Below are 12,884 nucleotides of genomic sequence, written 5' to 3' on the forward strand. Positions count from 1 at the left end.
CACTTCAAAGATAAGACTGAAGCACAGATGGAACTTGTCAACATCTTGGCTGTTTTTTGTGTTATAAATCAAGGCTTATGCTATGTTATGTTATGCCATGTTATGTCATGTAATCTAGACACTCCTGACTGCATGAGGCCTTATCAGCATAATGCAGCTGAGAAAAAGAAAATATTTTAATCTTGTTTCATAGATGTAAAACTAAAGTAAACATTGAAGTGTTTCTCCAAGGTCATTCTGAAGATATTAGGAACTGGGAATGAAATCTGAGAATATTTTCTTCTAAATCAGTGCTTCAATCACAATATATTTGCTTCTCTCATGGATGAATTGTTTAAAATTGGAAACAGAACTCTATCAACTGGAATATAGAACAATGTAGTTAATCTGTGAAAGAAACTTCTGGCTTCTAAGAGACTCTTCAAAGTTGGACTTAAAAGTTGGACAGTTTTAAATTCACAGTATGGCCTGCATGCTTTCTCATGGATTGGACTCTTAAGCTCCATGAAACATTTTCCTTTTGCTGTATGAAATGATTCTTTTGTGTCCCACTTTTATTCTAGATGCATCGGTTCATAAATACATGAATAGGCTCAGGATCCACACATCAAAGAGTGAAAAACAAGTCTATGATTTTTAGTTAACACAGTGGAAAAGCAATTCAATTCCCCTTTACAATTTCTCTCTCTAAAACTGAGGCACAGTGCTCTGATGAGTTCATTGGTCATCTTGTCTTCTTAACCCTATGCAATATATTAGCCAAATTTTGGGACTGTAGTTTCATGCCATTGCACTATACTAACATAAATGAATCCACTCTCCTACTCTTTTACATCGTCTATCCTTTGAAATTTTAAGCTGCTACATAGTTCAGAGCAGCACAACAAAACAGAAATCCATAACTCAGATAATTTATTATCTTAATTAAATACAGACGTACAGATTTGTGGCTCTTCCATCCTATTTTCCTTTGTAAAATATGGCTGATAAAATCAACATACCCTTTAATAAAATTCACACAGAAAATTTGTTTTCATAGTCTAAGAAAACTGAAATCCATTTTTCAGAACACATTTGCAGTGTTTCCTTTCCCCCTCATTAAATCTTCTTCTTCTGAAGGGTCTACACTTCATACTGATTTCATACTGATTTAAAGGGGGATCAGTGTGACTTATCACATGGCCAGGCAATTTGCTCTGCGAGTTGAGGAAAAGCTCCTTTAGCAACAGTTTCTTGAAAGGCTTCAGAACTCTTTTTAGCTCCTGCATTGTAAAACAACCATTGGTAGTCAGAAGATTGTTGAAATAAAGGAAAATACTATTTATTATGCCAGGTCATAGATGTGTATAAATACCTTCTTGCTAATAGAGAATTTTTTCTTAATTTCTCTTATTGTCTTTGCCTTGCAACAAGTAGGACCACCACATTTGATGCTCTATGAACAGGATCAAATAAAGACTATGAATGTGGAATTTATCACAAGTACGTATGGAAGGCAGTTCAGGTGATGAATAGGAATTACTTGGGATTTACCTTCAGTAGTCATTTCTCTCCCTAAACAGGAAAGAATTATGTGTTTTTGACTGATATTGTCAAAAAATTAAATGCAGGATATTTGTTCTCAAGTTTACTGAAAGATACACAGTAGAAGTGAAGAACTCAGATGAGTTGGTGTGCTTTGGGCCAAAATTAAACACAGTGAATTTTAATGTGAGGCTGTGAAATGGTTTATTTGACAAAACTGATCCCTGGCAAAGAGGCTGGGTAAGGGAATAAAATATGTTCAGCATGGGGCCAGACCTGTTAAGCTGGTCAATTCTAGGACTACACATTACAGTAGTAATGTGTGTACTAATTCTGAAAACTTTAGTATGACAAAGTTTAGTGTTACCAGCTTCAGAGCAGAGTACTGAAGGAGTATCAGTCCTTAAATTCTTGTCCAACCGTCCTGTGGTTTTTTGGGTACAGACCTTTTTATTTGAACTTTCATTCCAGACTAGAATTTTGGGAAGTGTACTTTCATGGAGAGCAACAGAACCTGATGCAGCTAGTTATTACAGCAAAGCACACACTTGATGCAGTGAGAGAAAGCAATCTCATCAACCTTCTAAAAGACCCAGTGAATCAACTTACCTTTAGCTCCCTCTATTTTTCCTTCCATTTGTGTTTGCTTACATTTTAAATACTTGAAGGCTGAAACTACATTTTAGTGACTGCATGCAAACTCCATAATTTATGTGGACTGACATTGGTTGGTGATGTTTTAATTTATTAATAATCATTAGATAAAACTGGACATTCAATTTTTGATTAAAGGTTTAATATAAAGTCCAAGTGCATTCAATACTGAAATACCAATTTACTAGTACCTTTGTAATTAATTTTCTGTCTTATTTTCTCCCTTCAGTCCATGCAAGTAGTAAGGATTTTGGAAATATCTGCTTTAACTAAATGCATGACTTCATTCTCTACTTGCACACACAGAAATGAAATATTACAGGTTGGTTGTTTCAGACCTGATTGTTCTGGAAGTCATAATCCAAAGAATATTGTATTTTTCCTAGCTTCTCGACTTCCTTGGCTTCTTCCTTCTCTTCCCCATCAGTCAGCCCAGTCTCAGCATCATCATCCTTAAGAGCCTGGAAAGAAGAAATGTAATATTCATAAATGAGGCAAACCGTTAAATAGCAGTTTAAAATAGACACAATCCTCAAATCTATTTTAGAGCCATTAAAAGCAAGCAAAACAGCAGAAATTCAAATATGCGGTTTTCACATATATCTCTACTTTCTGAATTGCTCAATAAGATGTTATAAATCAGCAAGCAAGCAATGGAAGTAGGAAGAAAGCTCCTTGGACTATAACAAGCAAGGATTGTTATAAAACCTGCAAGTAGAAACAAAATATCATCTTGATGTGAAGAGAGAGTTCTTCTGGGCTCAGACTGGCTCTTAAAGAGGCACAAGGAGGCAAACATGCTATTAAATAAGCCAAGTCACGCATTCATTCAACTTAAGAATCTTGGCAATATCACACCTGGTTGTACATGCTGTGCATTGTTTGCATTTGGCAACACATTTCTGTAGGACTACTGTGATAAAGAGCATGTGCTGTGGATGAGCTCTTTCTACAATCATATGCCAAACATTTTTCATGTTTTTTAGAATGAATATGGAAGCAAAGTTTCCACCATGCCATTAGCAAATGCATGTTCCTCCTTTTCCCTCCCTCCCGAGACCAATTTCCTTTTTATTCATTCTCGCAATAAAGCTTGGCTGAACCAAATTGATTGCAAGTTGATTTTAGTTTGCTTAGAAAGAAATACAAAAACAAAGAAATACAGTACTGCTTGCAAGATTTGTCTATTGCATATAACCAATTTTTTAAAGGACACGGCATTTATCTTAGATTTTATACATAATTAAAATACTAAATGATGTAATTTTTTTTCCTGTACCAGAAAGAAGAAGTATTTTCACTGTGTAAAAGGTAATTCATACAATTATTAAACCATATGAACAATAATTAACTATGTAGATCTTATTCTGGGCAGATTCTTTCCTAGATAAGAAGGGAAAAATAGACAGAAGTGATGAGGCAAATAGTGAAAAATTGTGGAAAATGTGAAAGTAAAGTTGAGAATGTGAAAATAAAGAATCAATACTGAGCATTCATCCAGAATTATTTGCATGTTACAGTAAACAGAGTACTTGGTCTGTAAGAGCCCTATCTGAATGAAAGTTCTTTCTGTATGAAGTTTCAGAAGTACCAGTATGTGTTCTTTGTATGAAGTGCCAGTATGTGTGTTTCTGTATGAAGTGCCAGAATGTGTTCTTTGTTGCAATGTTATTTTTCTGCAATTGTGGTTTTTTGCGTTGTAGGAAACCTTCAGCATTTCTTAACAATAGGTTGCTGCTGGAGCTCTGAAAAGGTAGCAAGGCTAGAGAGTAGCTATGTACACAGCTATAGTGGTTAGGGACAGAAGAAACATGAAAGCATTCACATTCTCACTCAGCCTTGAATACAGTGAGGGCCACGCAACACTGCGTGGATTTGGAAAGAAGATTCATCTCTGAAATAGAAAATGTTCTTCTCCAAAAGCCACATCTAAATAAAAAAGGTCAGACTCCAAACTGTATGATACTGAGCAATTATTTCTCTGCTTTTGAAATTAGCTAGAAATTCTGTTGGCATAGCTCAAATGAAACCAACAGCTTTGATTTTTGTGAGTTGAGGAGCTGGGTCTCATGTAAATATCTGAATGCTAGTGAAGGATGGACTCTCCTAGAAACATAAATAACATTTTACCTGGATGAGATTGGGGGGAGAGGTCAGTGATAGACAGAATCACCTGTGAGACTGGAAGAATAGTATTTTTTAAACTAAATAATTTCTATTTGGAAGGGCTGAACTGCCTGAAATGAAATTTGGTTTAAGACATTTTATCACTGAGCTCTTAGTAAGTTCCCTGACCGTAGCACAACATTTTTGTTGGTACAACAAGAAGTGTGACACTTGAAAACTGATGGGCTCTCTGGCAGACCATGCATGTGATTTTCAGGATATGGAGTGACATGATTATGCCAAACACTCTTGCTTTTGGTAATAAAAATAAGCTTAGGGTTTTGCGGTCATAAAAAAAGATGTGACTCAATCCATCTGAAGCAACCAGGTTTATTTGAGCCTGGAAACAACAGGAAAAAAGAGGAAGTCAGAGTGGGATGTTAACTCCAAGATCCACTGCTCTGAATCATCCCTGTATGGTCCTAAAAGAGGACTCCATGATAAAAGTGTGATATCCAGCTCCAGTATATTATAGTTTCTGGGACAAATACTGGCCTTTCTGTTTTTCCACTTGCTTTTGACCTGGATTTTCTTTGAGAGGAAATATCCTATGGCCATTCCCCAGGGAGGAAAGTGAGAAGGCAAACAGAACATTATTTGCTAATTTTCAAGTCAGAGGTATTTGTAAACAGTCCATCAAGGCAATAGCTATATATCCATACTTTCTCTGGGAAAACTACATTCTCTTCTGCAAAGCAGCTCAGTCCAGATGACAGAGCTGTGGATAGCTCAATGTGAAAAGAAGTTCTTACTGTGACTCCAGAAAATATAATGGGAAGCTAACATCTCTCTTGCAAGGGACTTCTGAAGTGCAGGCAGGAAACACTGTATGCTTAAGAAACTCTCTCCACAGGTTATGAGAAGCCTACTGGAAAAGTGAAAGCTATTTCCATGAGAGATGGAAAACATTGCACCTTACTGACATCAGCTGAGGAGCTACATGATTCTTCTTGACCTTGACTCAGAAACACTGAACCACTACGAAAAAACACTGAGAAAGAAATAGTGCTTTTATATGGACAAGTTTGTGGCACTGGGTGGAGGAAAAAAAAGGACAAATTATTATCTCTAAAGCAGTCTTTAAATAATAGTTTTTACTGTTAAAAGAGGAATTTGCTTTCAAACTAGAGGCTAATGCTTCAGGAAGAAGCTGAGTCAAAAGAAGCACCAAAGCTTCTCATGTTTGATTTAGCTGCTGAATTCCAAAGAGGAAGAAGAATTGGTTTGCTTCAAAATACTTGAAACACCCCACAGGGATTTTAATTTTGTATTGAGATTCTCTCAAAGATCAATATTTAATGGAATACTACTACAACCCTCAATTTATATCATATTGCATCACACTGTATTGAATCTTACTATTGCATTGCTACAACCAATTAAAAGAAGCAGCTATATTTTGGTTTTTTAATAAAAAAATAAAAAGTTTTTAATTATAAGCAAGTTTTTTCATCAAGCCTTTGCAACTGATAAACCGTAACCAGAAAGATTGTATTTAGATGCTGAGGAATGTAAACCCTGCCTTCTCTGCCATTTTCTTTAACTTCATGATATTTTAAATGTTTTTTTTCTGTGAAGTATGCAACATGGAAATGCATAATTACATTGTGCTGGAGACTGGATTTATCTTTTCTAATTTGAGCTGACCATGAATTTTACTCAAGCAGTTTCTTCATTTCTGCATTACACATGCAGAAACACACAACAGTAAAACATCTACATCCTCTCAAATGCATGTAAGTATCTGAAAAATAGGCTTATATGTAAACAGGTGTAGGAATGTACCAAGAAAGAGTTAATCCAGCACAAAGATTTCAAGGTGATACATCTGTGTCTATTGAAATCAGAACCACTACTCTGCAGTAGTTCTTACAACAAAAAGACCTAAATTACAGCAATTTGAGATCCACTGTTCAATCTGCTGGTTGCATCTTCACTTCCATAATGTTATTGAGAGTGGTTTTGCAGCCTCCTCTTTTCTTCTGAGATGTTAAAGAAAATGCCTAATTTTCAGTTCTTTTGAAACTCCACACCCTGTAGTGGCTTTCTACACCTCCTGGGTTTTTTCTGCCTCTCATTTCCCTAGCTGGCAAAAGCCTCTCTCTGGTGCCACTGCATCCTGACACTGCAAACATCCCTAGCTTTCAGCTCAGGTCCACCAAAACCCCTGCACCTTGTCACTAGGCTTGCCCCACTACTATCAACCATGAAAAACAAAAGAGATTCTGGGGCTTTAAACAACTTTACTTTAATTCCTCCCCAAACTCTATGTAGAAAATGAGAGAGTCTGCAAGGGCAGCTGCCCTGCTGGTTGTCTCCAGACTCCACATGTGAAGAAGCTTCAGGAAAGTGGTAGGAGATTCATGCAACAAAGCTGCTGGGGGAGCAAGTGTACTGCCTTGCCTCTGCACTGAGAGGCAGAGGCCACAGTCATGACTGAGTCACGTCTTGTTAATGACTAGTTTATGTTGCAAATCATTTAAAATGCAAAGTGTCTTTCACTTCTGTACATAAAGAAATGCTTTCACTAACAGAGGTTTTAGGGTTCCTTCTGTTTATGGAGTGGCCTACAGCCTCACTTTTAAGGAAACAAGTTACCATTAAGCAAGAAGGAGAGACATTGCGAAGCAAAACAAAACACTGACTGCAGCCTGTAAGTTTGTTCACTGCATGGTGCATGCTCCTATCCTGATTTCCATCCGCACCTGCCCCTCCATAATTTCTTTTGGAACGGTGAAGCAAATATTGTTTTAATGTTTGAATGATGCCCAGTCCTCAGACTTGTGCAATGCCTGGTGAGCTGGAAAAAGAAAACAGTAAGATTTTGTAGCAAGAATGTTCTGTGCTATGTCCAACAATGAATTTATTGGAAAGGCAATTTCTCCTCCACAACTAGAAATGACTGCTTTTCCACTAATGGTGGTACACCTCTTATCATTATCTTTCCCATTCAAGAACACCATAATTCTGATCTGGCCAATTTTTATCCCAAGAGAAAACAAAAGCCTTTAAAAATTTCCATCTGGTTCCCTATCACAAAGCAGACAAGCCTGCAATTGTAACATGTTCTCTATCACAGTCTCTCAGAAGGAAAGGCAATATTTCATTCATTCAGCATCTGCTTTCTCTCCATGAATTAATTTAAAGAGCATGTTGCGCCTGGGTTTCCAGTGGCTGCAACAGGCTTTGGTCATTGTGAAATCTACTTTGCCATTACTGCTCTAAGAATGTTGGCCTCACATACCAGCAGTGGGCCACACTGATGCACACAATGAAAAAAACCCTGCTGGGTTCAGCATGCAATGCTCTGACTTGCTTGATTACTCCCTTGCTTGTTATCCAGCTTTTAAATGGTCTTCGTTGGGTTATTCAAAAGGCTTTCTTTCTTTAGGAGCTCTATGACATGAGGTCATCACGTTCAGCTTAAGCATTTGCTGAATTGTTTGGGTACCAAAATACCAACTTAATCTGGTGCAACAGAAAAATACAGAAAATGCTGCAGGTGTTCATTGTAAAATATGAATACATTCATTTAAGTTGGAGCTGTTAAGCTCACAAATCAATCTGGTTTTAATGTTTCATAAAGCCCTAAAGCCAGTGTTTATAGACTGAAAAAAGATGAAGCTGATCTCAGAGCTGGGAGCCTATTCTGGGAGCTCACCCCGTGGGTCAGGGTCTGCTTTGAAGGCAGGGCCCATGTGTGTGTGAAGCAGAAGTAGCGGGCGCTGCTGCAGGGGCGCTGCTGGCTCTGCCCCACCGGCCATATGGAGCAGCGCCCGCCCGCACCAGCAGCAGGCTGCGCGTGGGAGGCACCTCAGGCTGCCTGGCCAGCGCCTGCTGCCCCAGCAATCCTTCTGCATCCTCCCCACAGTAATGGCACTGGGCCAGGTGGAAGCATGCTTTGGGCAGAGCTGGCTCCTTGACCTGGGAGGACCGCTCAGAGTACGACATTTATTTGTGTTTGGAAAAATCTGTCGTACTATATAATTAGGACTACATGCATTTGATAGTGAAAATTAACCTAAATATAGCCAGTCATGATTTACTGAGTGCCACTTTGATCTATGGAGAAAAAGCTGGCACAGACCTATTCTACTGGCTTAGTTCCTTAAAAAGAGGTAAGATGATTATCTGACCATCTTCTAAATAGGACTTCATGAGGTACCCGATATTCTCATATTTGAAGGCTGTCAGCTATTCATATTTGTAAAGAGTAAATACCCTTGCTTAAAAAGAAAATTATTAAATATTCCCAAATATTTAGTTTTTATTTTAATGTTTTAAAAACATATACCTCATTAATATGAACTGCTGGTCTTGTTGTAGATTATGCATACCCATTAATTTCAGACATAGTGTAGGAGTTTAGCTCTCTGTACAGTCTGTGGATATAGGTAAATATAGGCAAATGTCTTGAGAGTCTGATTCAAGTAATTTAATTTAAGGACTAATTGCTTACTTCCTAAATGCCACTCATTAGGAACTTGCAGACTCTGGTCTTGAATAAAGAACTCCAATTTGGTCTGTTAATCAACAAATGCAAAAAACATCCTTGAAAATGGAAGGTTCCAGTGGTAAGACCTTCACTATAGAAAACAAGACATGTAAAAGAATGAGTAGGATCTGCACCTTCATGTACCCCTAACAGTACAGTAGGTTACAACAGAAATGACAAATTAATTCCTTTACAGAAAAAAATAGTTTAACGAAGGAGGAAAAGAAACTCAGGAAGCATGCAAAGCAGGGTCCTATGTTTTCTTGGGAGTGACTGAGAGGAAGAGACAGGAATGCAAATAAGTCCAGTCTTGCGTCTCACAGCTATTGTTTCCATATTTTCAGGCTTCTGAAATCTAATATAAATCTAAATTTCAAAAGAGTTTTACAGCAAACCTATTTGCAGAACACAAACACTCATCTATAACATTTTATCTTCATAAACATGTTATTCACATTTTTCAGGAAGTTTTATGTCCACTGCAAGTTGTCTTTGAGGCAGGTGAAAAAGCAGGACTACTGGTCAAGGCTGAGATTGAATTAATGTACAAACAGGACTCAGTCAATCAATTTCCACTGCCACAGTAAACTTATTGGGCTTGTTTTCTATAAAGACTCATCCCCAGTGTTTCTGACTAACCCTCTGCAGCTGCTCTGCAGCACATCATCTTTCTGAGTGTGAATTAGGATGTCTCACTGAATTTAGATGAGCCACAGTGAGCATTAATGCCACCATGGGCTGAAGATGACAACAAGTGGGGACTGGCATGCTGACACTAGGTAGCAGCACTGTGGAATAAACACCTCACTATTTCCCAGGCATCCAACTGGGAAAACAAACAAGCACGTAACCAAATACTGCAGAAGAAAAGACCACTGCCAGCAACAGAGCTCCTGTCCCTCAGAAACATCCTCTTGGATTTTTTTCTGGCAATAAAGGCTTGAGTTGCTGCAAACGAAATCCAGGCTCTCTAGGTGTCAGTGTGGATTATCCTGACTTCATTTGGGCTATTGTCTTCATACTGCAAAGTCAATGCACTCTACTTTGGAATATTTCAGGGCACCTAACAATAAAAATCTTGTTCCTTCAGTATTTTGTCTACATGAAGGCAAGGGTGTTGGATGATCAACAGCTAGAATCGTAATGTGAATCAGTCTAAAAAAAACATCGTATGTTGGAGTTTGGGTGGGTGCAACTGCAGCTCTCACTGTCATGTCACCCTACAACACCTGCTATTCAGAGAGGAACATTAATCAGAATATTCTAAGTTAGTACATAACCCCAATGTAAAAGGAAGACCTATGTAAAGGAAAAACAAACATACAGAGAAGTCAAGTGGCTGACTGAAGGACACAGTAAGTCAGCAGCAGAGCCAAGAATATACTACTCACACCCAAGGCTGTAGTACATACACCTAATACCAAATCTCCTGTTTCACCTAACACACACATTCTAAGCAAAACATTCTTTACTAGTTACAGTGTTTTAGCCTGATGAAATTATTAAATCTCCTTTTCTACAAATGCTTTCTGACCTCATAAAATGTTCAGACCACAACAATTATTATCCAAGTAACAGGGCTAAATCTTAGTAAGTTCTCAGTAGTGCTGTTCATGAATGATTATGTTCATTCCTTTGCTTAGCCCACAGGCTGAGTTTAATCAAGAATTTTGCAGTACCAACACATTAAATCCAGACATAATAAATCTGCAGCTATTACACCATCTCTGAAACAGTCTTCAGGGCCTTTTTTTTTTTTGCCCCTCAAAGAAAAAAAGTAGTGGGAGCCACCAGGGGCATTAGTAAAGATTGAAAGTTGTGAAGATGAAAACCATGATGGGAAAATCTCATGAAAACACCAGAGCCAGCTGTCACTAGGTTGCACCAACAGAAATCTGTACTAAGACCACTTAAAAAACTTTGGTATGGAACACTAAGAATTTAATGCCTGAGCACTGTACTGAGATGATGTGAGAGCCCACAGCAAGTTTCATGAGGTAGTAGTCAATTTAGCAACACTTAAAAACTAAGACATTAAAAATACACATTACTTCGGTCTACTTTTGATATGGTGACATTTATACAAAAAGGAAATATAATTGGCAAGTTATTTTTATGCGCCGATCAATTTTAAACTTGAGCTTTCTGGTACAGTTTGACTTAGTATTTTAACTGTAGAAAGAATGACAACCTCTTTTCTTCTGCTCTCCTCCAGCCTCCCCAAATATATATCCAACCAAAAAATACCCAATCAATTTAGTTCAGCCTCTTGATGTGTGTATCAAAGCTACTACACGTCCATCTCTGCTAAGGAGACAGAGCTGTCAGGAGTCTATGCATGAGAGCTTAAGTCTAGGTGCGTCCAAAGAGCAAAATAAACCTACCGCAAGTGACAATCCAGAACAGTCATGAGACACAACATTGACAAGGAGGACAGAGGAGGAAGAAATAAAAATTAAAACATCCACACACAAACATTAGTAGAAAACATGGAGAAATGACCTTTTTTACAGGTGTACATTCATTAACAGTTCTGCCTTCCCCAGAAGGAACCTAATCCTCCCAGGGGCCTTTGGTAGAGCTGCATACTCGACTTGAAAAAGTAAGCCTTGTCTGCAATGGAAACAGGTCTCAAGACTGGAAACCTAACCTCATTTTAAATTTATCTCCCATCCTACCTCAGCTACATCTTTTGATCATCTTCATATAAAGACAATTTCTCTTTTGAATTGTGTTTAGGGAAGTGGATATTTTGAAGCACAAATATTCTAAAAGAGACAAAAAATTTATTACCCTTTCTGTAATATCTAGCTATCAATGTGCAACTTGAGCTGACTGTGACTCTATTTCAAAAGGATCTTAAACTATGCCAAGTTACATAGCTCTATAATGATTTGCCGTGGATAGGCATGAATAAAAGTAGTTCAGAAGTTCTCAACAAAAAAATCCAGACTAAGATAAAAATTTCATTTCCGGGAACTGTTGCTTTCAGTTTACCAAATGGCACTCTCTTCCGACTTTGTGTGCCTAGGGAACTAGGATCCTGCAAGATGCCACGTGACTAGAAATTGCTATTATGCACTTTTAGCTGAAGGCAGAAGTAATTACTACTTGCAGGTTCAGGCCTAACAATGACTGAAGTAGGTTTTTCAGTTTTTGACAACATTAGTACTATATGTTGCCCTTTATAATGGCATTAGATTTACATCTTACTCTTCAACTACTTTTTTAACAATTTGCTTCTTTGAAGAGCTAAAAGCATTCTTATTATTCCCCTTTCTGTTTTATGCCAGAGCCTCTAAAATGCTTCAATTCTCTTAACTGAAGTACACTACATTTAGCATTGCCTTGAGTTCAGCTAGGTATGTGAAAACCTGCACTGGTAAGTCGAGATTAACTGTTAGAACAAGAACCACATCATAAAGGAAAAAATGACAGCCAAAATGTTGCATTAGGAATCAAGTTGGCAAAAGTTACTGAATGCCAAGGACTTAAAATCTGTACACTGTCAGACTGCTAGAAATGAATTTAAGGTGCGAATTAAAGAAACTTTCAGCCTGAGTTTGAAATCCCAGACAGCAAGGAGAGGTAGCTGGAGAGCTGGTGATCTGCTTATTAAAGGTCTGAAATTTACACCAACTGTGAATCTACCCTCCTTAGGTTTAACTGTGCAAAACAAAACATGCTAGTTAAATCCCAAAATATCCAGGCAAATGTAGGTTTAAATAACTATACCAAGTATTTTGAACGGAATAATCTTAAAATACCTATCTGTGCAACATTTCAAAATTTGACATCTTTTTGTAGACAAAAGATGCAGGATTCAGCTTTTTATCAAATTTTCCCATTAAAAAGATACACATGGAGCTCAATATTAATAAAATAATGTATTTTTGCATTTCAAATACTTATTTTCCAAGAATCCATGGTCATTTATCCAGGTCCTAATGAATATAATTAAAAACACTTAATAATACATTGTAAATACAACAAAGGCCTTACATGATATGGAACAAATTCCACATAAATATCAATAAACAAATTG

General features: G+C 37.6%; 1 protein-coding gene across 4 annotated transcripts in view; it reads right to left on the reverse strand.

Moving 5' to 3' along the window:
- The window catches only part of SYT1 (synaptotagmin 1), a 333,529-nt gene that overhangs the window by 73,838 nt on the left and 246,807 nt on the right, over positions 1-12,884 (reverse strand). For 3 of the 4 annotated variants that reach the window (XM_063154982.1, XM_063154984.1, XM_063154983.1), the window contains one exon: positions 2,517-2,639. In XM_063154982.1, coding sequence (XP_063011052.1) covers positions 2,517-2,639 — 123 coding nt within the window. The remainder of the gene's footprint in view (positions 1-2,516; positions 2,640-12,884) is intronic. The other variant, XM_063154985.1, reaches the window with a different exon arrangement.

The sequence above is a fragment of the Melospiza melodia genome, chromosome 4 (genome assembly GCF_035770615.1).
Source record: "Melospiza melodia melodia isolate bMelMel2 chromosome 4, bMelMel2.pri, whole genome shotgun sequence".
Classification (NCBI taxonomy): Eukaryota; Metazoa; Chordata; class Aves; order Passeriformes; family Passerellidae; genus Melospiza; species Melospiza melodia.